The sequence below is a fragment of the Clavelina lepadiformis genome, chromosome 4, assembly GCF_947623445.1.
Source record: "Clavelina lepadiformis chromosome 4, kaClaLepa1.1, whole genome shotgun sequence".
Lineage (NCBI taxonomy): Eukaryota > Metazoa > Chordata > Ascidiacea > Aplousobranchia > Clavelinidae > Clavelina > Clavelina lepadiformis.
In genome coordinates this window covers 19174657-19200884 of record NC_135243.1, presented here as the reverse complement: position 1 = coordinate 19200884, position 26228 = coordinate 19174657, and the positions used below count along the sequence as shown (strand labels likewise).

Here is a 26228-nt window from a genome sequence, read left to right as displayed (position 1 = left end):
TCAAAAATAAGGACGACTAGAAAACGAACGAGGAATACCACCTTAAACAGTGTACAACAAGAGAAAGCAACCAATGTTCCTAAAAAAAAAAAAAAAAAAACAAGACACTATCTGCATGTTCATAATTTTGGTATCTTTTTGGTACAAAATGGTATCGTAAGGTGACAAAATGCCCAAAATAAGGACAAAAGTGCCCATCTCCGCCCTAAAAATAAGGACAAAAGTGAAAATAAGGACATATCTTAGAAATAAGGACAAACATATTTTCTAAGACACGGACCTTTAAAATAAGGACAAATCTTATAAATAAGGACGGTATGGCAACCCTGCTTATACTGGTCAAGGTTGCTTCCCAGTAGCTATCCTAAAATTATCGAACAATAAAATTGCCAAAATCCAGCTGTTTTGTCAACACAATTAGGAAAGGTTTCATGAAACGAACATGACACAGTACACATTCAAAATGCTTCCTGATAAAGCTCGTAACTATATTCGCAGATATTCCTGCCTCTCACGTAAACGTTTCCGCAAACACATTTACTGTTTCGATAACAAGTCGCATTTTAGCGGCGGTTGCAATCTTTCTTATGTGGAACGTGGTGTCGCCTAGTTTGTCCTGTACAGTATAGCCAGTCGGTCGGTTGTGATGCGTGTAAAATTTCTCAGGTTACATCCTTAGTCTTTCATCCGTCACAAAACTAAAACTAACAATGCGAAAGGGAATGAAGTCACGTGATCCGCCTTTGGCCAAAGGAAGAACGCTGTATAAAGTTCACTTAGCCGCTTACATAACTTCAAAAATGTCATATTGCGATCAAACGACGCTCTAACAATAGGCTGACGGTGTTGGTTATAAAAATCGAAAGAGATTTGCCATAAAAGTTTGTCGTTATACGATCTTACTTAACCAAGCGCAGACAATCAATGCAGTTTATACCCAGTATGCGTGGAAAACTTCAATGGAGCAATGCGTGCATTCTACATAAAAACTAACCCAGAATAAACCGACTGGGCATGCGATGTTTTGCAACACAGAGTGAGTCAGTCACGAAATTGCCTGAATAGTGCACTATTAATAATCTCCCACGTCCCAAATGTCCCATCTATAATTATAAGCCAGCTTGTTCGATCAAGAACACGTCTATCTGATGATCTACTTTGCAATCCATCTAGTTGGCTTTACCATCAGTGAACATAACGAATTTTGAAGAATTATATGGTTGTATTGCATCAGATTAGTGAGAAATGAATTTCTAAATGACCATATAAAATTAGGGTCCAAGTATCACATGCACAATGAAGTAACTTGAAATTACAGTAAGGAATGCAGACTACGGATGTATCGAAATGCAATGCAAAAATACACACCATCCAAACATACACATCCCACTATTTACTATGAATATGATAAAATTTGATATAAATTGATGAAAACCGTTGCTACCGATAAACAACGGTAAAGAATTTTAACTAACTTTTCGCCTCAAAAATCGTCGAAAATTATGAAAGATTCACGGCTTACAGAGGATTAGCCAAGCAGCACATTCCACGATATGTAAAAGTGTCAGTTCAATGACGGAAAAGCTCAAGTGTTTTTAAGTAAAAGCGTGCTGCACCTTCACTAGGAAGAACAAAGATACCAGTAACTGTACTCTAGGAACAGCAAATAAACATTTCCTGCCTATCTCGGGTCATACAAGTCAACCCCATAAACGTTTACAAAATTTATGAGTGCTTGCAAGTCAGGACATAAGAAACGAACAGCATAAATTATTATCAAAACTTCCTTCAATGAAACAACATAATTTTGGTAGGCTTGAGCTACGTGTACAAGTCACATTTTTACCAAGGCTTCAATGAGTCGTTAGAAAAAAAACAGCAATAAACTTAAATAGTAACTTTTGAATGCGGGACATCAAACACGTAAACTTTGACTGACGTTGAGACTGTCAAGTTCAAGACAAGTACAAGACCATTGGGCATCATTCGTCCGATTTCTTTCCGTGCAATTGTGCATTGACCAGACTGAAGTACGACCCTTTCAATGCGATTAGTTCGTTGTGCGTGCCGCTCTCCACAACGTTCCCGTTTTCAATCACCGCTATGACGTCAGCATTTTTGACGGTTGACAGACGATGAGCGATGACGATGCAAGTTCTACCTTCACTGGCGGCATCCAAGGCTGCTTGCACGATCTGAATATAAGATCGATTGAAAAGATAATTAGTAATTATACTTCAGGTCCAATGTTAAGCATTACAGCTAACAGCACAGAAACTGAAAAAACTGAACAGAACAGAACAGAACTGAGAAACAGAACAGAACTGAGAAAACTGTTGCCCTAAATATCAATCTTCCTATTATTTTAAGCGACGCCAATCAATGCAAGTAAATTATTAACAACATATAAGTAAACGGCGGCGGAATCTTGTAAGGGCTTGACCCTAACAACAAATTTCGTACAAGACAAAAACCATTAAGTACCTTTTCGCTTTCAGTGTCCAGGGCAGATGTGGCTTCATCCAGGAGCAAAACTTTAGGATTCCTGAGCAAGGCACGAGCAATTGCCACTCTCTGCTTCTGACCACCTGATAACTGCGCTCCTTTGGAACCAACGTTGGTGTCGTAGCCCTGTAGAAACATTTATGACTGTTTATGAAGCAAAGAATCTATTCATGAAAATAACTTCAAATGTTAAAAACGCGATATAATCCTGTTTTATGCACCCTTGGGAAAAGCATCCGCGTGATAATGTAAATGTACATGATGTACTTAAATGTACGGTACATGCCTGTATTTCTACCGCACCAATTTCCGAATACCAAAGAGATAATGTTAAACCAAACCTTAATAACGCTTTGGAATTGATGTTATGAATTGCGCTTCTCGTATAGAGCATGCTGGGGAAAGGCACGTTAATTTTGAAAAAACTATCGGTAATCGAATATGGAAATTTTAATTTGTCAAAAGATCTATAGCCTCGATATTCGAAGCAAAATCAATATCACTTCTCGTGTGAGTTTAAAATGGCAGTTTTATGTACTTTAAATATAAATTTATCAAAAATCAGTGACCTTTCATTTAAAAGCGCATAGTTCGGTTATTCCATTCCAGAGTGAAGGCAAATATTAACATTGGCAATTACTTGAAAATCGCAGAAAAAATGTCTCTTAATACAAATACAAAAAAATTGATGGGAAAGGGAAAAAATCGGCCGTGAACCGTTCAAAAACGGTAAATTCTTTTTGAACATGTACAACCGTATCTGAACAGCAAACGTTTTTACGTATCGGACCTTTACCGCTCACCCAAAGCATCAAAAGTCTAGCATGAACTCACTGATTTAAGGCTGAACTCAGAAAATAAACAACAGGTGCGCGTCAACATGGCGACCTGGTGGATGGTTAAGCGCAAAGCAATTGGCAAACACGAAGTCAATGTTTGACTTATTTAGCACAGTTTACATAATCTTTGTTTGCGGAGGAAAGCGGTAAACATAGGTTTAAAGTAAAACTTTGTTACGACACAATATCTTAGGTGTACAAGCCAGGTATCATGCTTTATTTGGATTAATGAAATCTAAGCGATAAACGTGATTTATGGAATAGCCTACTTTTCTCCTGATGACGTCAATGGTGACGTAACGAAAAAGAAGCTTAACTGACTAACTTGTAAGACCAAGGTTAGTTAGGCGTATAAGGATTGTTACTTGCAAAACCGTTTTTGTTATTGTTATCCGACATCAAACATACTCCATATGTGCGCTTGTGGTGCTCCTTGAATTTTTAACTTTGGATGTTGTACTTTAAACAGAGGCTCTTAATATTGTGTACCCACACTACGATTATCCTGTTACACTATAGATAGCACCAAAAACTATATTTTATACAAAGAAAAACGATTCTGGAGCTTGAGTAAATGCGAACATTTTAATTGGAAACGTTTGGAGAAGTAGCTTTACCCGTCTTCAATACAAAACACCTAGAGCTAGCTAGATGATGTGACTATGATCATTTCCATATTTTTAACAATAATTTCGACGACTCACGTTATTGTTGAATGTTTGGGCTCCTTTAGGGAATTAATATAATGTAGATCAATAAACTTACATCAGGCAAGGCTTCAATAAATGAATGGATATTCGCATTCTTTGCGGCCGCAATCACTTCTTTTAAGTCCGCAGATCGGCTATTATCACCGTATCTGATGTTGTCCGCAATTGAGCGATCGAATAAAACAGGTTCCTGTGAGACGATGCCGAATTGTGAACGAAGCCAAGATAACTGAAGTTCTTTCGTGTTTTGGCGATCCAGAGTCTGAAAAAAAGAAAATTGAATTGCTTATTTCACCTACAGTGCTGAACCAAAGGCACAGTGTTTACACAGAACTGTCTTTTGTGTAAGTCAAAAATAAACAACTAAGACATGTTTTCTACGAACTGATTGTATCAATGTGAATTCAAACAATTGCCGCAAGGTATATTGGAACTTTATTTACTGCTTCTTGAGAGGCGAATAAGTTGAAAAACTTTATTAGCCAGCGATTTCAACTTACTTCTATATAAGGTATGGTTGCATATTGCGCATGTAACGTCACCATAACCTAATCCAGACTGATTACAAAAGAAATTTTTGCTTTTAGGGTAATTTTAGTTTGGAATAACCCGTCTGAAATCAAATGAAAGCTGATGGTAAACGTGGCCTTCCGCTAATGTTTAGCAAACCAAGCAGTCACGAGATTGGAAACGTGACATTAGAACATAAGCTGTCACATGTAGCTCCAAGGCAGGGAAGGACAAACGTTTGGCGCGGCTTATGTTCAAAAAGCCTATCAACACCCAGTAGTCACGTAACCAAGTTTAAAAAGAAGTAGGTGTAACTGCATATCACATATCGCACCCTGACGACTTTATAATGTAGTTTTTTCAGTTCAAGTTGGAACTGTTACATTTAAGTTATTTTACCAATTACAACTGCAAGGGCATATATGCGTATGTGGCAGAATATCCGGTGTTGATAACGTTTTCAGCGAAAAACAAAACGTCGGATGTGATATTGTATACACAAGCACATACCATTCACTGTAAACTACACAAGTAGGTTATTCGGCTTCAAAAATATTTTTGTGACCAAGACGCGAAAACGTTTTGTGGCGAATGTGATCATATGATTGCTTTGAGTTTCTTTTTTTAACTTTTTTGAGAACACTGGGAAAATTTCGTGTCCAGAAACTTGCTTGATACACTGACGTGTCACTCATAGAACAACGAATGCAAATAGAATGTGATTTTGATGGTAACAATAAAAAAGACAAACTCCAAGCTTATCAAACAAGCAATGATGCAAAGTAATCTCACCACAACGCCCTCTACGGGATCATAGAACCGCTCCAGCAGTTGAATACAAGTTGATTTTCCACACCCGCTCTGTCCGACCAGGGCCACTGTCTGTCCGGGACGTACAGCCGTGGTCAGACCCTTTAGAACCTGAACGTCCGGGCGAGTTGGATACGTAAATTTGATGCCAGTGAAATCTATGCTTCCGGTGCTTACATCCTGTGGAAACCAACGAACCAATTAGAAACAAACTCCGTTTGCTCTAACGTAATTCAAGTCAAGTATGCTATGAATAACGTTAATCGTACGTCCATGGTTTTAAAAAATAAATCTACAACATATATTAATATGCTTAAGATGATTAAAGTAAGCATCATTAATAAAAGCTGTTATTACTAAAATCTTGATACCAAAGTCCAACATGTCAACGATAAGCAAAAGAGAAAGCGAAATAAAAATAAGATTTAAGAAAGACGTCGACCGCAATCACTTGGCTAAGACTTAATATACTAAACTTTCAGGCGACCAAAAAGGTGACGTAAATGAAAAATCGTTCAAGGTATGTCATTGAACACCATACACGTTAGTTATCATGATTCTCAAAATTAGTTAATTATTACCAACCATCGTGGCATCATCGCGTTTGTCTTTTGTAAAACGAACGCATACTTTTCTTTAAAATACTTACCGGTGTTTCTCCTTCGGTACTGTAGCTGTCAATGGCCGGTTCTCTGTCCAGTAGCTTAAACAATCTTCCGGCCGATATCCGGGCTTGTGCGTAGTCGGGGGCGAAGGAACTGGTTTGGCCGACAGCAAAAGCGCCAAAGATAACAGCCATCAAGCACCTGCCAAAATGTTTTACAGAAATAAATTAACAAACAATGGTTGCACCAGATGCTTAAGCGTGACGTTTGCTTCTTATTGTTTTGGGAGGTCGTCGTCGTATAGGGAAAGTTTTTAATTTTAACTTTTATTGGGATAAGCTTATGAGTTATGACAAATATGAAGTGGCTTCATACAGAATTTAGACCAGGATTCGTGGCGCCTCTTACAATTGATCTCTTGCCGTTGATTAAACGTAAGATAAGCGCGAATCGGTACTAAATAGCAGTTTTCTTGAAAAGGTATTTTTGTTACTTGTAACTTGAATACGTTTATTACTTGTAAACATTTTCAAATTCCATCAGGCCTTCTTCAACCAACCATGCACCGAATCTGAAGGTTGCTGCATACGCGAAGAAGACGATACATTGTGAAAATCCGAAGGAAACACCGTAAAAGTAAGCTTTTCTCTTCGACTGCCTATACAACAAGAAAATATGGGTAAAAGAATTCAACAAAGCCTAAAAGTTATGGATTGGTCCTACAGTTACTTTTGTACATGGTACATGTAAGAAACGAAAATAATGCGACGTAAAAACAAACACCCCAGTACATTTGTATTAACAATGTACGATTAAACGGATTAAGATTTTTCAAACAAAATGTATATTCTGTAAAAGAGTGGAGAACACAAACCTATAAGGCTCCTGCAAGGCCTCTTCGTATTTCGAGAAGAATCCTCTTTCTTTAGTGAGCGATGCGACCGTTCTCATGTTCAAAGTTGCCTCAGTAGCGATTGAACCAGCTTTTTCGTAAGATTTCAGTTCTTGGCCAGACTGAAAAGGAAAAAAGTTAAACAATATACGTTACTTTCAAAACAATTCTACAGTAAAATGTCGAGAGTCTAGTCTAGACAATAAACAACTTTCAAACTCTTCAGAATAAATCACATTAAATTGACTATGACTATGAATAGTTGCAGTAAATTGGTTTAATTTAGTAACTTACTTGCCCGGTCAAAACCTTCATAGTGATTACCCCAGCACCGATCATGAAGGGAACAAACGCGAGAGTCAGCAGTGTAAGTTGCCATCCGTAAGCAAATGCAATGCCAAGAGCCACCCCTAAGCACACCTTATTGTAAAAGTGTTTCTGAGCTTGCCATGCCCATTTTAGGCTATAAATGTTGTTAGGCTATAAAACTAAACTAATAGAGTTATAGCAAGCATAAAAGAAAGTTTCACATTGTTCTGTACTTATACAGGGTGCATAAGATTCCTACATTGACACACGACGCTGGACACATACCTAAAGCAAATACACTTTGTATGGCAGTACCGGCGCGCACTCCAGTACACCCTTGAACCCTTGACGCGTCCGTTGCCAGCCTTGTAGTTAAGGCACCGGTGCTGTTGAAGTGGTCGTCAAAGTAACCAATTTCTTGACGAAGCATCGCCTTAAAACCCATAGAACGGAGCCGGGCCGTGAGCTCTTCGCCGGATTTGCCGAAAGAATACATCTGCGCAAGATACATCACATAGTATGAGGATTATAGTTCGTGGAAAAGAAAGTATTTTAAATTAAAATCACTGTACTTAAGAAGCAAAAACACATCGCTGTCAGAATACGCGTTTACAGTAGCTTACACTTTTTCCAAAAGAAAATCATTTTTATCAGTATTTTTATACTTTGATACTGACCTGAAGGGCACTGGCACATAACGTGGCTAACCCCATGGCAACGAAAAGTAGCGAGTACAAAGTAATCTGTGATCGTTGCAGGTCTTCATCATTCAAGGAGAAAACGTTCAAAATTTCGGAGAAAAGGATCGCAAAGCACGGCTGGACGCCACCATTGACTGCAGCACCGCAGCAACCAACTGTGTGACAAAAAATTATAGTTCTATTTTTAAATCACCCACATTTTGCAGAATTCGTCTTACTTTGAGTCACTTGTAATGATACACGAATGTTTTGTTGTTATCATGGGAAATGAAATGATAAAAAATTTAAATCAAGCAAAAATATTTTTATGTTGGTCGATGGCTATCTGTATTATAGGATGTTTTTGTTCAGTGATATCCAATCATAAGTTTGTCAATTCCAATGCGCAAATACAGAGAAGGTTTAACTTTAACTTGAAGAGATACAAAAATGAATTTAAGTTATGCCAAGTTAATATTTGTAGCTAGAGATGCATTTTGCCTAAAACAATCAAGTTACTTTGAGCTAAGCGATATTTAGGAGAAATTAGATAATGAACTTTCAGTGCATGAAAATAAGCTATATGATATTTACCGATAATGTAAAAAAGTTCTGGTTTATTGAGAGCCATTATCCTGGAAAAGGCAACTTCCGGAAGATCCTCATCTTCTTCTTCTTTGTCTTCTTCATCTTCATCGTTTTCAACTTTCGTATCTGCTTTGGAACCATGACTTGTGGTACTGAGCATCCTAGTTCTTTTGTGATGGGGTTTCTTCTGCGATAAAACTGAAAAAAAAATGAAACATTGCTTAATATATGAGCTAATACATAATGAAAATTTACTTGCTTTGTTAAATCACTGAAACTTATTATATTTTAGGAATTTTATAATTGTTAAAGCTACATACGAACATCTGAAAAGAACTACAGTTAAGTATAATAAGAGACCACAATATTTTAATCTGATATAAACAAGAAATACCTCTTTTGGTGGTCTTCTCTTCTCCACCTAAAACAAAAACATAAATTTTGTGTTTGAAAACATTTGAGTGTTTCTTAGAAAACTGAAAACGTGAGAGCATCCATAAGAAATTAATTATTTCCTAGAATTAACGTCAACAAGATCATGCAATGTAGAAAAGTACTACCTTCTTCAGCGGAGTAGCTTTGCATATTCACAAGATTTTGATAGATTCCACCTTGAACTTGAAGCAGTTCATCATGGCTTCCTTCCTCTAAAGCTTGGCCTTCATGAAATCCAACAATTTTATCGGCATTTCGAATGGTTGATAGCCTGTGGGCGATCACGATTGTTGTACGACCTGGAGAACAATAGCTAAAGCTAAGTTGTTTGCTGCAGCTTTACAGTTTCAACTTTTCGTTCAGGTCATCACTTACCTTGCGACGCTCTATCCAGGGCAGACTGCACAATAGATTCACTCTCTGTATCCAAAGCAGATGTGGCCTCATCAAGAAGTAAAATCTTCGGATCGCGAACAATGGCACGAGCGATTGCGATTCGTTGTTTCTGTCCTCCGCTCATTTGTGCACCACCTTCTCCAACCATTGTATCAAATTTCTATTATAATGAACTTATGTAACATGCAACCTCTTGTTAAAGGCGACCTATTTAACCTCTATCTTATATTAATCAACAACTGACTTTAATTACTTATTTTGTGACATGTACAGTGCTTTAATTCCTCAGGTGTAGCAACTGTAAATTGAGATATTTTTCATACCACAGATAATGGTCAATTTTGTATCAATTTTGGAAGAAGAGTTGAAGTTGAGCATACATTTTTGCATTTGTGACAACTTACATTTGGCAGTCTCATTATGAAGTCATAAGCATTTGATTTTTTTGTTGCTTCTTTAATTTCTTCATCGGTGACGCCGTCTCGTCCATATCTGATGTTCTCAGCAATAGTCGTGTCAAACAAGATTGGTTCTTGCGATACAACGCCAATGTGCTCACGAAGCCAACGAACGTTCAAAGTTCGAACATCAATGCCATCCAGCTCAACTGAGCCGTTCTAAAAGTTATAATTAACCATGACTCAACAACCAACAAAGTAATATTTACATTTAATTTGAATTCCTATATATTCGGGTTCTTAAAGGTATGAGCGTAATTTGTTACAAAAGTTGCATTTTAAAACTCAAAGTAGAAGGCTGATACACTTTGCAACAATAAAAACCAAGATAAAATGTTTCTTAAAGGGAGGGTTAAACTTTATAGATGCCCATAACTATGGAGCTACAATGTTAAAACAGAGAGAACAAGTGACGTTTGTCAAACAAGTTACTCTGCAAACAAAATATTTCTAACAATCATACTTAAGTTAGAAATGATATGCTAACAAAATGAAGACAATATGTCTTACTCTGCAGCTCAATATTGACAAAAATGAATAACTTTTTTCAATTACATGTTTTTTGAGCTGTTTATATATTACATACATGTTTTATATATGCATATAAACATCCACTATGTCAATATATGATATAGTAACATCAGCAAGTACTATCAATGTATTGTTTGGTTTATAAGTCGCTATTATCATTGTAAGATGTTATGGTTGATACAAAACACTACACAATGAAGATTGCCAGTAGCCATCTTGAAATCAGCAGAAACACACCAAACAACTGAGCAAAGGTTGCGTCATAGTTACCTTTAACACACTGTAAAAATCAAATAAACTGTTTGCAAAGAACCTTTATTGCTAAATATATCACTGATTAATCATTAACCAGTTTTATATATCAGCGAGAAAATAGCATTAGCTAGTTTTAGAAAAACTACTGATGTCACATCAAAGAGGTATGTTACATAAAAGGTTTGTATAGGTTATATTTTAGTCTAGTAGGACATTATTATCTTAAACATTTCATTAACCCATCTAAAAAATAAGGTTAAAATCCACACTGTTTACATCAAAGAAATGAGCGATAGATTTTTTTTCTCAAAACAAACCTGCGCATCATAGAATCTTTGTATAAGTTGAATGCATGTACTTTTGCCACAACCACTCTGACCACATAATGCAGTTGTTTTACCGGTTTCAGCAGTGAAGCTAACCTTATGCAATATCTACAGCAAAATATAACAAGTATTTGTTGAAATTGTGTGTTACGTAACAACAGTCAATACATCTCTATTATTTCCAGGTAAACTAGTTGCAAACTCTCTAAATTCTTTTGATGGTTAAAAAATTTTAAAACTTTTGGTTATAACTTAACTTAACTGTAATCTTAACAGAGATTAACAGAGTTGTCTTTAACAATAATCAATATTACAACCTGCACATCTGTTCGTGATGGATATGTAAATTCGACATCTTTAAGGGTGACTGTCCCTAGCACTCTATCTGGCTTATGTCCCTCTTCAGACATACTGTCGATTTCTGGGACCCGATCGATGATCTCATATATCTTGTAGGCTGCTGCTTTTGCTGCAGCAAAATATTCCATGTTGCTGGCAGACTAAAGACAAATAACAACCACTAAAGTACAGTTTGAAGATAGAAGACACAGTTTAAGTATTTTGTTGCAACGAAAATATGTGAAATATAACAGGAAAATGCTATGCTCTAAACTAGCGTTAGAATTGACCAATGGTGATTGTGTTGGCAGATTTATCTTTTAAAGTGATATGGGCCCAAGTGACTTTCAATCATCCCAGTACATCTAGTGAATGCAGACAACTTACAACCTTGTTATATTCCAGAAAAATAAACTTATTTATAAAATGATGTAAAGTCATTATTTACCGAGCCAAGTGAGAAAGCTCCAATCAAGACACCAAAAAACGTGGTCAACATTGTCCCAATGTCAAGTTCATCACCAAATACAAGCTCACTGCCATACCAAAATGCAAGCCCATACGTAGAGAATAATATGAACATGACTGAGCCGATTCCAAGACCCTGGGTCAACCCTTTCCGAATTCCAATAGCTTTAGCATCTTTAAGATTTTCTTCATACCTTCATAAGCATTAATGTAAAATAATATTAATTTACGTTGAACACATGCTTGCACAAATGCAAGATCTTATAAAAATTTAAGACGTTAAAAAATTTTTATCTAATGAAAACTGCTTGAACTTATAGCAACTGCAGCACTACGTTGTTACCTTTATTTACAAGCAAAATGCATTTGTTACCTGTTTATTTCTTTTTGTTGTCCATCAAATGCAACAACTGTTCGTATGGAAGATAGAACTTCTTCAGCCACTGCACCTGCTTTTGCATACGCATCCAGTTCTTTCTTCGTGAAAGCTGTTGTTATCTGGAAACAAATGCACTCAGATGAGTTTTCAGATGAGCAGTTTTATTAAAGTTTTTTATATGTACAGCATACTAAAAGACACGAGCTAAGGAAACAAAAATGAAATGTCAAGAAATAGATATAATTTAGATAGCATAATGCAATCTTAGGTGAATGACAAGAATACAAATATTTAATCATGGTTAAATTAAATTTGGAAAAGTTATCAGATAAATCATTTTGCTTTTAATGCCAGCATCTAGAGCTATTAGTACTATTAAGAACATTTGCAAAAAAGAAAAAGTTAGCACAAAACACTAAAGAACAACCGGAAAAAAGAACATATAACATATTAAGAAAATATCAACCTTCTGCTATTTAAAACAAAAATAGTCATGGTTTTTGTGCATTATACGATTTATCCTTAAAGTGGCATTTTTACAAATTTCACCTTGAACATAACAGTGGCTGAAGCACCAAGCAAAGGAGACACGGCCAAAATGACCAAAGCCAACTTCCATCCATAGACAAAACCAATAATCAAACCCGCTATTGAACGACACAACATCTGTATTGACACAGACACTTTGTCACTGATACCATCTTGAATTTTGTTAATGTCACTGAAATCAAAAATATAATTAAAGGAAATTTTAACCAGAGGGACTGGAGTTAAGGATTTCTAGAGACAGGCGTAATCAGCATCACCATTAGATTGGTTAAAATATTATAACGATGGTACCAAAGTTATTAAATACTAAACTGTTATTATTGAAGATAATGACACTTTCACTTTTGATTTCTAAAGTTATCACAAGTAATTACTATGATTTACCTTTATCAGCACTGTGATATAGTATAGTATAGTATAGCAAATTATAATTATAGCCTTAAAAAACACAGTCTACATTCAACTTTTAATATGTGCAAAGGCCTACTCAGCTAAGCGAGTGTTTAGTTCCCCAGCAGAGTTGAGATCAAAAAACGAAATATCTTGTCTTAAAATGCTGCGAAAAAATGCAACCCGTATTCTTCTAACTTGTCGTACTGCTTGCATCATCCAACAAACAATCTAAAAAAAGAAAACATAAGGAGTTTATAATATAAAAATTTGCAACTAGAACTACATTAATAATCAAGTAGAATTTTATACGCTGGCCATAATGTATATAATCAAATTTTATTAGGAGCTGATGTTGTATGTTATGCAGTAATAAGACAAGCGCTAAATAATGACAAAAAAATGAGGAACACATTTAATTACAAACCGGCAGTAAATAAAAATAAATAAAGCAGGTTCCCAACTCACATCGCTTCACCAAATCATTAACAAAACAAATAGTTTTAGTCATAACTTTAAATAAATAAATACTTTACCTGAAGACTAGCTAACACAAGAATTCCACACGCAAGATATGTGTAATACAAAGAATACTCTGCCATTTGCTTATTTAGGTCATCAGTACCTTCAAATTGAGCGTAGAATTCCCTAAAAATCAAACTTGTTCTTGTAAAATTGGTAGACACATAAAAAACTTGTTTAAAACTTAATTTAGCAAACACAGTAAAACCTCATTTAAATGTGCCCAATCTATTCTGAATTCAAATATAAAGCAATAAAAAAATGGACTTCAAAAAGAGTAAAACTTGTAATTCCTTTGAAAAGTAGTTAATGACAATATATTGTATTTATTTACAATGTACACCTATTGTACGTAGGGATACACATTCTAGAATAACGGACCCTTAAGAGCTAAATTTCAAAAAATTCAAACTCAAATTCTATACTTTTCAAATTTTAAGAAATCATTTTAATTCATAACCAAATGCTTTCATTGGCAAACACAATAAATTTTGTTGTTAATTTTCATTACACACTCCAGTGTCCAGAGTGGTATTGGTTACCACAAAATAAACCGCACAATATCTTTGGATAACAAATACGTTTCTACTGTTTTGGCTCTTGTGCTCTTTCTGGACATGAGGAGTTGTAAATCCCAGTCACAAGGTTTCACTGTGTATTTAGACCTAATTAAAAACTAAATTAACGCTAAGCCAGTTACATGTAACTTTTAGGGGAAAATTTTGATTCATATATAAATGTTATCAACACTAACAAACATTTGATCGTAAACTCAATGGAAAACTTACGTAATATTCAGATCCGTTAAATTCATCTGATTGCAAAGTGTCCAAGTAAAATTACATGGCTCATATTTTCCATAATCAACAAATGAATTTGTCATGTCTCCGAACAAAATAAACATGACCGGTAAAGCAGCCCCATGAGCAGCGGCCGCTACTGTCCCAACGATGAGCAAGAAAAGATCCATGTTGTCCGCATAACGAAACTATCATAGAAGGGTTAGATACGTTAACAAAGTAGCAGTTTTATAAGAATTTGTAAGTTGGAGTCAAAAGAATGGTCAAAAAAGTGACAGATTGGAGATACTAAGTTTATTCCACAAAAAGTTGATTTACTTCTTTGTTTTTTGATCCAGTTACCAGTGTAACATGCCAACCGACATGCAAAATACACAATTTTATCTTACTATTTGGTAATAATTAAGCGTTGGTTCTGGCTCCTTTTTCTTTTCATCTTCATCTCCACTACTGCTGCTGGCACTGGAAGTGGAGGCACCATAATGTTTGCTACAATTTAAAAACAAACAATTGCAAGATTAGCATGACAAACAAATCTAAAAAACAAGTTTAATCAAGTAAAACATTGTTCAAAATTGCTATAATATTGCAGTGTAGCTAGGTGAAGCCATTTAAATCGAATATGACTATATCTTATTACTTAGCACAATTGTTAAAAGTTAAATGTCTTTGATGTTTTCCAAGGAAAATATAAATGGCAAGCTCTAAGATAGTTTGTTTCTTAACTAATGATGTGCCAGACTAGAAAATAGTTTTGGTGACAGATCGTGTATGTAGAGGTTGCTTCTTTGTTTCAATTCAACTGTTTGCTTCTTTATTATAAATTGTCATTAACACAACATGTTTTGGTTTTTTACTACTTACATCTAGGTGGTTGACTTGTGTCAAAAGGCTTATGTCCTACCAAGCTATCAGCTCAACTTACACTTTAGACTTTAGAGTAATGTGTTTAAATCATATATTTGTAATTTGGGATTGGTGGCCGTGGTGGCCTTGCCGATGCTAGGCTGGTAACATTTTTACATTCGCATTGAAGGCGAAAAAGACGTTTTCCAATCTCTGGTTATTATCAAAAATATTACAAAGAGAAGTCAATTTAAAAGAAATACTTTAAAGATGAGAACAAATAATCGTAAACAAATTTTTCAAAGCGACTAAAAAGTAAATCGACTCAAGGCTCTTCGCTGAAGTTTAAGATGAGTCCACATCTTATATTATGTTAGGGACGTAACATAAATATTATCGGCATTATCGAAATTTAATGTTTTTGTTACGGGTATTCCCCTAAATTGTTTTCCAATTACAAAATGAATTTAGAAATCAAAACATTTTAATATTACTTACTCTTTTTCATTGTTGTACTTCCCTTTGCTAATAACTTTGACTTCAACAGCTTCGTTGAGTGAATCGTAAGACGGAGGTGGTGTTTCTCTTTTGCTAGTAAACCTTGTACCCTCGATTGAATCTTCGGTTTTCATTTTTTGGTAATTTTAATTTTGTTTGTTCTAAAACAACCTAAGTTAAATCTACAAGCAACGTAGAAAAGTAAGAAGTGATGTAAAATAATTCACCAGATTTTTGTTATACAGTAACCAGATTTATTTCTAGAATTTTATGGTTTCTGATATTGGTGGAGATATTTAGGACGGGGCTCATAAATGTCATCAGTGGAACATAGTCGAACATTTTACTGGAATTAAACTAACACCCTATCAGTAAAAGTCGACAGCAAAAAATTATATAAAAAAAACACAAAGTTATTCTTTTGACAGAATTATTTAAGCCATTTTAAACTTAGTCCAATAAAAATTTTCTACCTTCCATGTCATTGAAAAAACATAAAAACCTATCTTCTGAAGGACAGTATCTGTTGTCAAACAATGTAAGCTGATAATAATAACAAAAGCTCCTTTTCTGTTGTATGATTTCTTTATAGCCAACATTCCGTTGACGTCTGACATATACGGGTGAGCTTCATCAGAGTAAATTACAGCAAAAAAATTGAAAATAACTTTCCAACGCTACAATAGTTTAATTTGCTTGGATATAAGCAAAATTTCCAAGAAATAATAATGACGAAAACTGCAAACTTAGACAATAAAGCAAACAAACATGCAGTTAAAGTTTTCTAAATATGCTTTCGCTTTATTATAGAATTTCGCGGAATTTGCATAAGAGCAATTTTTGTTATTGTGTTGGAAATACGCCTTGTATAAATACACAATAGTATAATGTGGGCTAATGGTTAGCACCAACAAAAATCGTTCTCATAATGAATAACTTGTTGTAAGCCTACGCAGGGTCATAGGCTAACCAACATAAAATATTTCTTTTCAAACTTCAAAACTCCGTTTAATACTTAAATGCTTTTTGACGTCATCATTGTTCATTCGTTTGTTTTCAGAATAAAGTTTACAAGTAGGCTACTCTTTAAAATAAATAACACTTTCGTTTCTGTGCTTTTACCTTCGTTCATCATAACCTTTGCAACTTATGTTAAAACAAGTGATAAAAAAGCTTTTCTCAGCGTCATACATGTGTCTTAAACGCAATACTGCAGAACAACTTTAAAATAAAATCCTTGCACAATAAGGCCAGATGAGAATAAACCTGACTCTGACGTGCGTTTATGGCAAACTTTCAGCAAGTGAATGTTTCGACAAGACAACATCTCGTCATATTTGCATCATCTTATTTTGAACATTTTTTCTTTGCTTAACATTTCTCTTCAGGCCAAAACGAGAGACCCGAACAACTGAAAGTTTCTTCCAAAGTATATTCCAATCCGTTTACATCAAGTGCACAGAATTACATTGCCGTTGCAAAAGAATTGATGTTTTCTCAGTGACCAAGCTGGTAAATGATTAATTTCAGCAGTAAGCGCCTTTGAACAAATTTGTATTCTCCATGACCTGTTACAGGCTATGTTACAGCTAAACATAAAAATGGTCTCGTGATCTAGTTACGGGAGCAGAGCTCTATTTGGCTTTGCTATGTACGTAACATATATGGCAGTTTGCCCTTCTCATGAGGCAGCCTAGCCTTGACTGTACTCCCCGCACAGAAACGTTACATAATTTTTTAGATACAACAGTAGCTTTACAGTACATTAACTACCTTAATCGAAACTTTAATCTGAATTCTTAATTATTGACTAAATATGAACACTAAAGATATACAAATAATTTGCTATGCTTGTGTAAACCTTTTATCCTTTCACATATCTCAAAGAGGTAATGGATTCATAAAAGCCATTATTTTTTGAAATTTATCATTTAAAGACATAGATTCCAGAAATGGGCCAGTATAAAATTGAAATTTCGGCCATTTGTAGAAATGTGCCAAATTAATCCTTGGGATGGGGTAAGATTTAAAAAACAAATATTCTATTTTGATATTCGTTCAAATCCGAATCTACTTAATTGTTGTTCAAAGCAACCTATTCTCCATATGCAAGATAACCATGCTTAAACCTGTTATATGTTGGTCGATCAAAGAAATCAATACGTTTTGCGTCGATACGCCAATACTAAAACTTTTGGCAAGCGCTCTTCTTCTTATCAATCATGTCAGTATAGGCAACTGCTAATGCTGTTGATTTTTTACTTTATAAAAATAAAGGATTTGACTCGAATCTGCCTACAATTAAACTTGAATTCGTCAAAATACCCAAAATGGTCAATGTTCATGCGAAGTTAGTTATTCGGATTCGGCACCACTATTAAGAAGAAGGTTGTTTCTTGACCACAAAACTGTTTTGATTGAAACATTGAAACATTCCACATTTCATAGATCTCCAATATAATTCTCATCTGTTTACAACATACTAAATTAAATAAGTTGGATTAAAAGTAGTAAGACCAAATTTGTTGTGAAACCTTAAATTCTTTGTATATATTTTGTTGTGTATGTTTAAGATTCCATTAAGTCTGATATTTAACTTCATTGCGCTGATGCTGAAAATAACAGTCGAAATCCTTCAATTAATACTCCTCTTAGCTTTGTTTTGTTCTCTATGTTGAGTATTATAAAGCCAAACGCAATCGCATTTTCAAGCTTGACGTTGCAACAGCGTCTCGCAGAGCGGCGTATACATAACCGCTGAAACATCCGTTTGGTGGCGATGTAGGCTTGCGCATGCAGGAGTTGACCATTTAGGCTCTAAATCAGTGGTTCTCAACCGGTGGTCCGCGGACCCCTGGGGGTCCGCGAAACGTTTTCAGTTGGTCCGTGAGAACTTCGAAATTTGCAACATAAAGTACGAGTTTTTAAAATTTTTTTGCTGTTTATCATTGCTTTTTGAAATAGGCTTGAACATTTGCTTAATTGCCTATTGTGATGGGACAATACAAAAGCTTATTAAGATTTATCACCCGCAGGGAAGGCCTATTGTGATGCACTAGATTGCGGATTATACGAGAAGACAGCTGGATACAGTGATTTTAAGTAAAAATATCCGCATAGTTTGATGTTATTTTGAATGAATAGCGCAGTTGTGCACCAAGACTATTAAGTAAAACTAAGCAAAGAAACATTTAAGTGCAGTCTCAGAACCCTTAGTTTGCTTAAACTTCAGGGGTCCGCCAAGATCAGAAGGTTGAGAACCACTGCTCTAAATTTTAGAGCCATCGAGACTAGTCATAAGAGACTTCATCGCCTGTCTATCACAGCCTTCACAGGTTAAATTCGCTGCGAGTATGTACTCCAATTCGGGATATTTTTGTGGAGAAAAAAACCATAACGTTTGCTCAGATTTAGTGGTTCTTTGGAAAATCCCCGAATGCTAGCAAGAGTACAAAATATAGCAAATAGAAGGTCTGTCAATTTATGCACAAAGTTTTTGGTCGGAGCATAAAGTGTCCGATGCCAATTGACACATGGCAAGCTCTTCACAGTAGTGATTTCAACTAGGCCTACATTCAAACAATTACTCTAAATTAATTGGAGGATTATTTCAGTGGACGAGATTCATATTTGATCTCGAATCAACCAGTGCTAAATCCTGATTTGCATCTATAATCTATGAATTCTACGTGTTGCCTTTCCTATACAAACCAACTCAAATATCTTATTGCCATCCATTGATACGCACCATCTTGACGAGAATAAAACAGCACACGCTAGTAGCGAGGTCGTAGTTTTATTACTCTGAAGTATGCTATCTGATTGTAACGCCGTATACTGATTTTTGAGTACATTGAATTAAAAGCCGATCAATCTCATAAAGACATAAAAGTGTTTAAAACAGTGAACAAATCATCAAAGTATAACGTTGCATGCGAAATCGGATATGAAAAATTTAATACAGTAAAGTAACGATAACGCGGTCAAGGCTCTCGTGTAAAGATGACTAAGCTCGTAATTTCCAAACACTTAAAACTTTAAAATGCTAAAACCAAGCATCATGATAACACTGTAATCATCACACCACACGAGCTTATGCATATTTGTGAAAAACGTATAGCGGTGATTTCGAGATCCTATGAAATGCATAGATGGCTTTAGTTATTAAAAGGTTTCTTGTGGATAAACTTTTCAAACATAACAAAGGCGTATTTGGGGGCCCACTGCGGAACCATGTGACCAGCACCCTGAAATCAAAACATATTAATAGATTACCACTAGTTAACATCAAGAACTACACTTGTATTAGCAACTTCAAATCAAAGTTGTTTTAATCGTGGGTTGAGTGTTAACCTACTTGAGTACTACAGTAGAACGCGCATTATGATCCGTATAAATATATTACATTATAATCCGTATAAATATATATATGCTGTATACTATCATTTTCTACCCCTTGGATGTGATTTGTAAATGCTTGTTAGATCAAAAGCTCCAAAGTAATCAAGCCAGAAAAAAACTCACTCGAATTGTTGTGTAAGTCAGCTTGTCAAAAACCTTCACAAATCCAGCTACCTGGCCGTCAACATACCAGGGGACGTGAGAACGGGTCGATTTTATGCCCAAGTCGTCCACGAACCACTCGTCGCCGAGAAAGTTGCAGGCCATGTCGGTGTCGCCGTTATAAATCAATATGCTGAGATTATTGTCTTTCAGCAACTGATTGTATTGCGGTGTCATGTCATTGTAAATTCGGCCATATGTCGCTGAAACGACTTCGCTACAACAAAAATTTAGAGAGTAAATTTGTTAATAAAAAATGAAGATAAATTTACAAACCAAAAGTATGAGAAACATTTAAAAATGGAAAAAGTTTTACAAAAAAATTTCCACAGCAGCAGATAAATATCTTAATAAAATTGATTGACTTTAGCTCCAAACATTACCTGCACACAGCCCATTTCTTCAAGGACTTCTCAATGTGAAGCGCAGTTCTGACGTCTTCACGATTCAGCCAAGTTGTAACAGCAGTGGCGTTGATGCAAGGTGGTGTCAACCTCAGACCAACGTGCGGTTGTCTGCTTTGTAACTTTTACAAAGCAGAAAAGTCAGTAAGTAAAAAAACAAACACTATCAAGTTGACTTGACATATATTAGCATGCACATATTCTTCAAAACCACATTTAACTTCATCACCGAGCAAAAACCACACAGCGGCATATACAGTACACTAAACAGACATGCAAAAAACTTGTTGCATACTCGCACTTTCCGACTGGTGTTGCGTGTTTATACGTAAGAATACTATTTATTATATTCTATTGTATTTGCGACGCGTTCCTGCACGAGCACAACTTGTTTCCGAACATGTGCTTATATTGCATGAACAATGCGTTCCTACGATGTATCGTGTGGTACAACCTTTTGTATTTATTACGTGATTCCAGTGCTCTCAATGCTTTTAAGATCTTTTAGCATTTTCATTTGCATCCGGCCCTATCGAAGTCGTGAAATGTTGGCCAGTCAGCAAACTTTACTCGCCGTTCATGAAAGCAAGTAAAATTTCTCGCAAAAATTTGAAATTAATCTGAGTATGATGTCCAACTGTTTGTTAGTTTCATTCGCCTCGTACCATGTTGTTGTATAAGAGTAGAGCAAAATGAACTTGAATTTTGAACTTCGACACATAATGTTTAAGCGTAGTCAGCTCTATTCTTAGTTACCTAAAAGTGAACTGCAAGGTACACAACAAGTTTGTCCGAAGTTTCTAGCTGTCAGCGGTATACGATCTTAAGGCGAAGAATTTTTTTGCTAAGGGCATGCGCAATTACACAGCAACAAACCATTCACTATAGGATGCGGTATAGGAGCCTATGGTGAAAATTCTTCTCGCTGAAAATATACGTTACACATCAACATGGCTGGATATGTGAAAGTGTCATAAAAACGTGCATTGAATTGCGCAATGAAAGTTGAGGTAATATGAACAGTTAAAGCTCACTAACCGATAGCTGAAGGCACTCATTATACTACTACTACTGAGTTATGCAAAGTTTGAGTGATATTAATAAATAGGAATTTTACCTTGGTCTGTTAACTTACTTTGGGTAATCAAAAATTTTGCATTCCACTGCATCTACTGTTTTATGTGCTTTGAAATTACTGTAACTATTGCTTTTACTACTGAAAAGAATGATTTAAAATTCTGGACAAATGTGTTGAAGCACCAGCAAACGACAATGTGATTTCAATGTTAGCTTGATCAATGTATGTTAAGGGTTTTGTGATCCAAACTCACATGACTAGTTTGAACAATTCATAGATTTTATTGCATTTTTATAGTCGCTGGTACAGTATGGCAATGTAAAGTTTGTGCATTAGTAACGTCTTTCATTACCATCATAACTACACCGTTGCCAGTTGGTACTTTGAACTGCATTTTCACTTTTGAACACATCTTTTACTGCTTTGGTGCAGTTTTTATCACCACGTACCGGTACTTAGGTAAGGTTGTATAAGGTTACAGAACAGTCATGCGAATGTAAAATGCAAGGTTTTAAAAAAAATGCTTATTAGACATATTGTTATAAAAAAGCTTACAGTCTGGTACCGCAACACATACATTTCTGTACAGTGTACTCTCATGACATCAGCACAGCATAACATAATCTATTATCAGGCCAAAAATATATTTATTCACATGGACGTTAAGATCCATGGGGTGGGGGGCTGCACCAGTCGCAAGTATCTTTTTAGGTTAATTGAACAAACCTACTAACTCCATAAAGTATTTTGTGAGATTTTCATATTTTCTCTGTACATGGCATGTATGCTAATGTATTATGAGAATATGCTAAAAAGCACATTATGTTTACAAGTACAATGAGGTCAAAATAGGGTGTATACCTTTCTATTGAAAATCTTTGCCCGCCTTTCTGGACTCAAATTTCGAAACAACATGTTCATATCATGGCGATAACGCTGTGCAATTGCATTATCATCACCACCATAGCAATCTAGGTAAAGAGCATATGTGTTCAGACCTGAGTTGTACACATACTGCATGACCTCTTCAACCTAAAATGATACACAATAAACATAATAATAAATATGTGTATTTATTTATTTACACAAGCATAATTTATAAATATACTTTGTATTCTGCTTAATGACAAACCAAGAATAAAGAAAAATATAATATGAAGAAGCAATGCACAGACATGACCAGTTATTAATTATTATCATTGTGTGTATGTCTCACTTGATAATTATAAACTTACAGCATCCTGACAGTCACCAATTTCACTCTTTGAAAACTGACACGTTTCCCTTGCTAAACTAGTCCCATTGCAGCAGTAAGTGATAAGTTCACTTTGAAGTCTGGTGTAAGTAAAAAAAACAAGGTAAGTATTTGAAAGTCTTTTTAAAACAATTGCAATTATCCTAGGGTGAAGAAAACTTACGTGGAACCGAAAAGACCATGATAGTATGCAAAAAGTACTAATGAGTCATCATTGAGTTGTGAACTGCTCAAGCCATTTCCAACAGCTAGACCCTTTTGCAACATATCAGTAACATCAATCATTGTCAGAAAGATTATAAAAACTGCATTTACTTTAATGTATGCAACATAAGCTTTAGCTATACTGGGCAAGCGATCAGTTGTAAAATGGAAGAAAACATTGGCATTGCACTGGCGTATTATATGAAGTATGTTAAGAGTCAAATTATTTCTCTAGATTTAAAAAACACCCTTGAATCTAAACTTATAAACTAATTTTATGTTGTATGCACATACCAGTCATAACATTATACAAGTGGACCTATACTGAGGAATTATTTGTTAGATCTAACAACAACCACAAGCAACAGATATCTTGGCTTTAAAATGCTATCGGCAGTGTACACACACACACACACACACACACAAACTCAGTCTCTCATTCTCTGACATACTATGTTTCAATTTTTTTCAATTCATAGAATGCAATGCCAATATTTTTAGTTGTGCTAATTAATCAGCACCAATAAATCGACAGCAAATCTCAAGGAAACTAAGAAAGTGTTTAAACCAGTATTTCTGCCACGACATACATTAAAATAATCGAAGCGAAAGTTTATATCAAATAATCCAGGGCAAAATTGTTTGCATATGTAATTTATATTACATTTATTAAAAGTTTTTTTTATCATTTGTTAAACTGGCTTGAAGATGGAAATGAAATGTTACAAGATTTATAAAAGGGTTGATTTACATTGTTGCCAGTTGCCACACAAACACTAACTTGGTTTCATTGATGGTTATTAATATAAATCAAATTTGTTGTTGGAAAATACAAAACTATTTTATCACTATCCAACCTTTCATTATGATACAATGAGAATTGTGGATACCATGTAAATACAATATAATTATGATACAAACGGGATGAAACAGAACCAAATCACATATGCACAGACCGTTTTAATAAACAATAAATAAATATTTAATATTTTAATAAATATTTATTTCTTTATATAGTATACATAAAATTGAATTCATCTCAATTAACACAATACAGCCAGATTTACCACCATACCTGAAAATTTATGTTAGAAGTCCCCTGCACTATGCGTACACTCAGTGTAGGAACGTAGATACCACCGTAACTCTCACCAGTAATAAAGAATGGATTTTTTAAAAATTCAGGAAATTTTTTGAAAAAGTCTTGTAAAGCTTGATAATTTTCCAAGGATACCTACAAACAGATAAGACAAAAAATAATTAAAAAAATAAAATTCATGTACCATTGGTTCCCAACCTTTTTCTCAGTACAAACCTCTTACACAAACTAAAGAACTAAAGAAAAATTTGTCCAGTTAACTCTTCACAACATTCACAGAACCACTGAAACCTTTTCGTTGGGTTAAGAACCACTATTGCAGTTTAGGCAAATATTTTTAGAAACATTTAATAATGTAAATACATAAATTCATGACTATAATCAGGTAGATCATGCTTTCAGTTAATTTACATTCAAACATGATGTGAATCTTACAACTTCACTTGTGCGCAACTAAAGAAAAATTTGTCCAGTTCACCTGGTCATCATCGGTCTTCACATTACCAGTTTCATCATAAGAATACCCCACACCAGCAGGCGACTCAAGATAAAGTACATTTGCAATCTTGTTCCAGCTGTATGGATTATTGTACAGTGTGGCTCCATCATCATTTACCTTTGATGTCAATATAAAATAGTATCACCGAAATAACAGATAACATTATTTTTATATCATATACATTTTAGTTGAAAGCATAAAATGTGCATTTTACATGCAGGGGGCCATTCTCAGACAAAAGTCCATCCAAAGAACTACAACCAGGCCCACCATTCAACCATAATACAACAGGGTCATTGGCAGGATCACTTTGGGACTCCACAAACCTGGAAAATATCAAAACGCAAAAATGACAGCAAATTGGTTGGTGAAGAACTATGCAGTAGCTAAGTTAAGTAGATGACCAAAAGTTTTGATTCTTAACACATACATCAGAAGAAAAAGTTTGGAAACAATTTTATAAAAACTCAGGCATTATAATTATCCTGTGAAAGTTAATCCTTGATGCATGAAATATTACTGCTTTAAAAATTCAGCACATTTCGTGATTTGAGATAGAGAATATTTTATTCTGTAATCTTGTATCTCACACTCACCAATAATGAAAATGCCTTTGTGATGTTGCATCCAGATAACCCGAGTACATTTTATAAGACGGTAGTTGCGACAGACCTGGAAGATTTGTGATTAGGTCATCAGACTTAGCCGCAAGTACAGCAAAAGCATTCAACAATAGCAGAAATATCTTCATTGTGCTTTAAAATAAAACTAATCAAATCTAAAAAACTACAAATTTCAACCAAAATATTGCGTTTACAAGAAGAAAAGAAATCACTTAACCAGTAAACTTATGCTAGCCAAGATCATGTTTTACAGTTACAGTATTATGTTGGCAGGGTGCAAATTTTTGCATTATAATTTTTGGCACACTAAAAGCAAACTCTCAGGGTTTTTTGTATATACGCTATCCTACTGGTACTGTTGCAAATGTAAGGCATAGAATAAAATCATGCATAAGTTATCCCGGTACAATCACAAATAGGCCTACAAGTGCATGAGCATGTAGGCTAGCGCCGCTGGCTGGGTGTAGTGCAGAAGTGGTTGCAATTGTAAATGCCTAATTTTGTAATTAGCCTAGCCTCAGTCAAGGCCTATCGATGACATTCTTATGTCCTTTATTGCAACATCTAGTTGAGTTATTACAGCTTAATTTCTTCGTGCAACGCATATATACATGCAGCACTGTTCTATTATTTATCAATTATCGTAATTTCTCATTTGACTGGCTACTACACTTGAAGAGGTGGCAGTAACGGCCGCAAAGACTGAAACAGGTCGGCATCTGTCACTAAAGTGAAGTGACCTTTTTGACTTAAATGGGTATATTTACTTAATTTACTTGTTGAATTATCTGACTCTATTGTTGTGTGCGCTTAGATTAGAATAATCTGACACTGTGGCTATCAGTTGGCTACGAGTTGCAACG

The 26228-nt window shown here is 35.1% G+C and overlaps 2 protein-coding genes across 3 annotated transcripts in view; both read right to left on the bottom strand.

The window, feature by feature from the left end:
• The window catches only part of LOC143451471 (ATP-dependent translocase ABCB1-like), a 39782-nt gene extending 23964 nt beyond the window's left edge, over nt 1–15818 (bottom strand). The window contains exons 1-25 of one of the 2 annotated variants that reach the window (XM_076952048.1): nt 15641–15818; nt 14686–14785; nt 14285–14484; nt 13511–13622; nt 13072–13205; nt 12585–12756; nt 12030–12154; nt 11637–11850; nt 11167–11349; nt 10841–10957; nt 9684–9896; nt 9259–9439; nt 9009–9182; nt 8843–8869; nt 8455–8646; nt 7858–8036; nt 7466–7676; nt 7166–7281; nt 6854–6993; nt 6497–6637; nt 6024–6180; nt 5357–5554; nt 4110–4316; nt 2485–2631; nt 1203–2195 (exon numbers count right to left, since the gene is read on the bottom strand). In XM_076952048.1, coding sequence (XP_076808163.1) covers nt 1983–2195; nt 2485–2631; nt 4110–4316; nt 5357–5554; nt 6024–6180; nt 6497–6637; nt 6854–6993; nt 7166–7281; nt 7466–7676; nt 7858–8036; nt 8455–8646; nt 8843–8869; nt 9009–9182; nt 9259–9439; nt 9684–9896; nt 10841–10957; nt 11167–11349; nt 11637–11850; nt 12030–12154; nt 12585–12756; nt 13072–13205; nt 13511–13622; nt 14285–14484; nt 14686–14785; nt 15641–15774 — 3987 coding nt within the window. In that variant the 5' untranslated portion in view covers nt 15775–15818 and the 3' untranslated portion in view covers nt 1203–1982. Of the gene's footprint in view, nt 1–1202; nt 2196–2484; nt 2632–4109; nt 4317–5356; nt 5555–6023; nt 6181–6496; nt 6638–6853; nt 6994–7165; nt 7282–7465; nt 7677–7857; nt 8037–8454; nt 8647–8842; nt 8870–9008; nt 9183–9258; nt 9440–9683; nt 9897–10840; nt 10958–11166; nt 11350–11636; nt 11851–12029; nt 12155–12584; nt 12757–13071; nt 13206–13510; nt 13623–14284; nt 14485–14685; nt 14786–15640 lie in introns of those variants that run through there. The other variant, XR_013114858.1, reaches the window with a different exon arrangement.
• Nucleotides 15819–19420: 3602 nt separating this feature from the next.
• LOC143451474 (lysosomal protective protein-like) lies at nt 19421–25554 on the bottom strand. Its single transcript, XM_076952056.1, has 10 exons — nt 25339–25554; nt 24957–25068; nt 24722–24859; nt 24220–24378; nt 23104–23195; nt 22921–23020; nt 22547–22717; nt 20587–20729; nt 20165–20420; nt 19421–19887 (listed from the first exon to the last, which is right to left on the bottom strand). The coding sequence occupies exons 1-10, from the start codon at nt 25491–25493 to the stop codon at nt 19798–19800; spliced, it is 1416 nt and encodes a 471-aa protein (XP_076808171.1). The 5' UTR covers nt 25494–25554; the 3' UTR covers nt 19421–19797.
• Nucleotides 25555–26228: the final 674 nt, after the last annotated feature.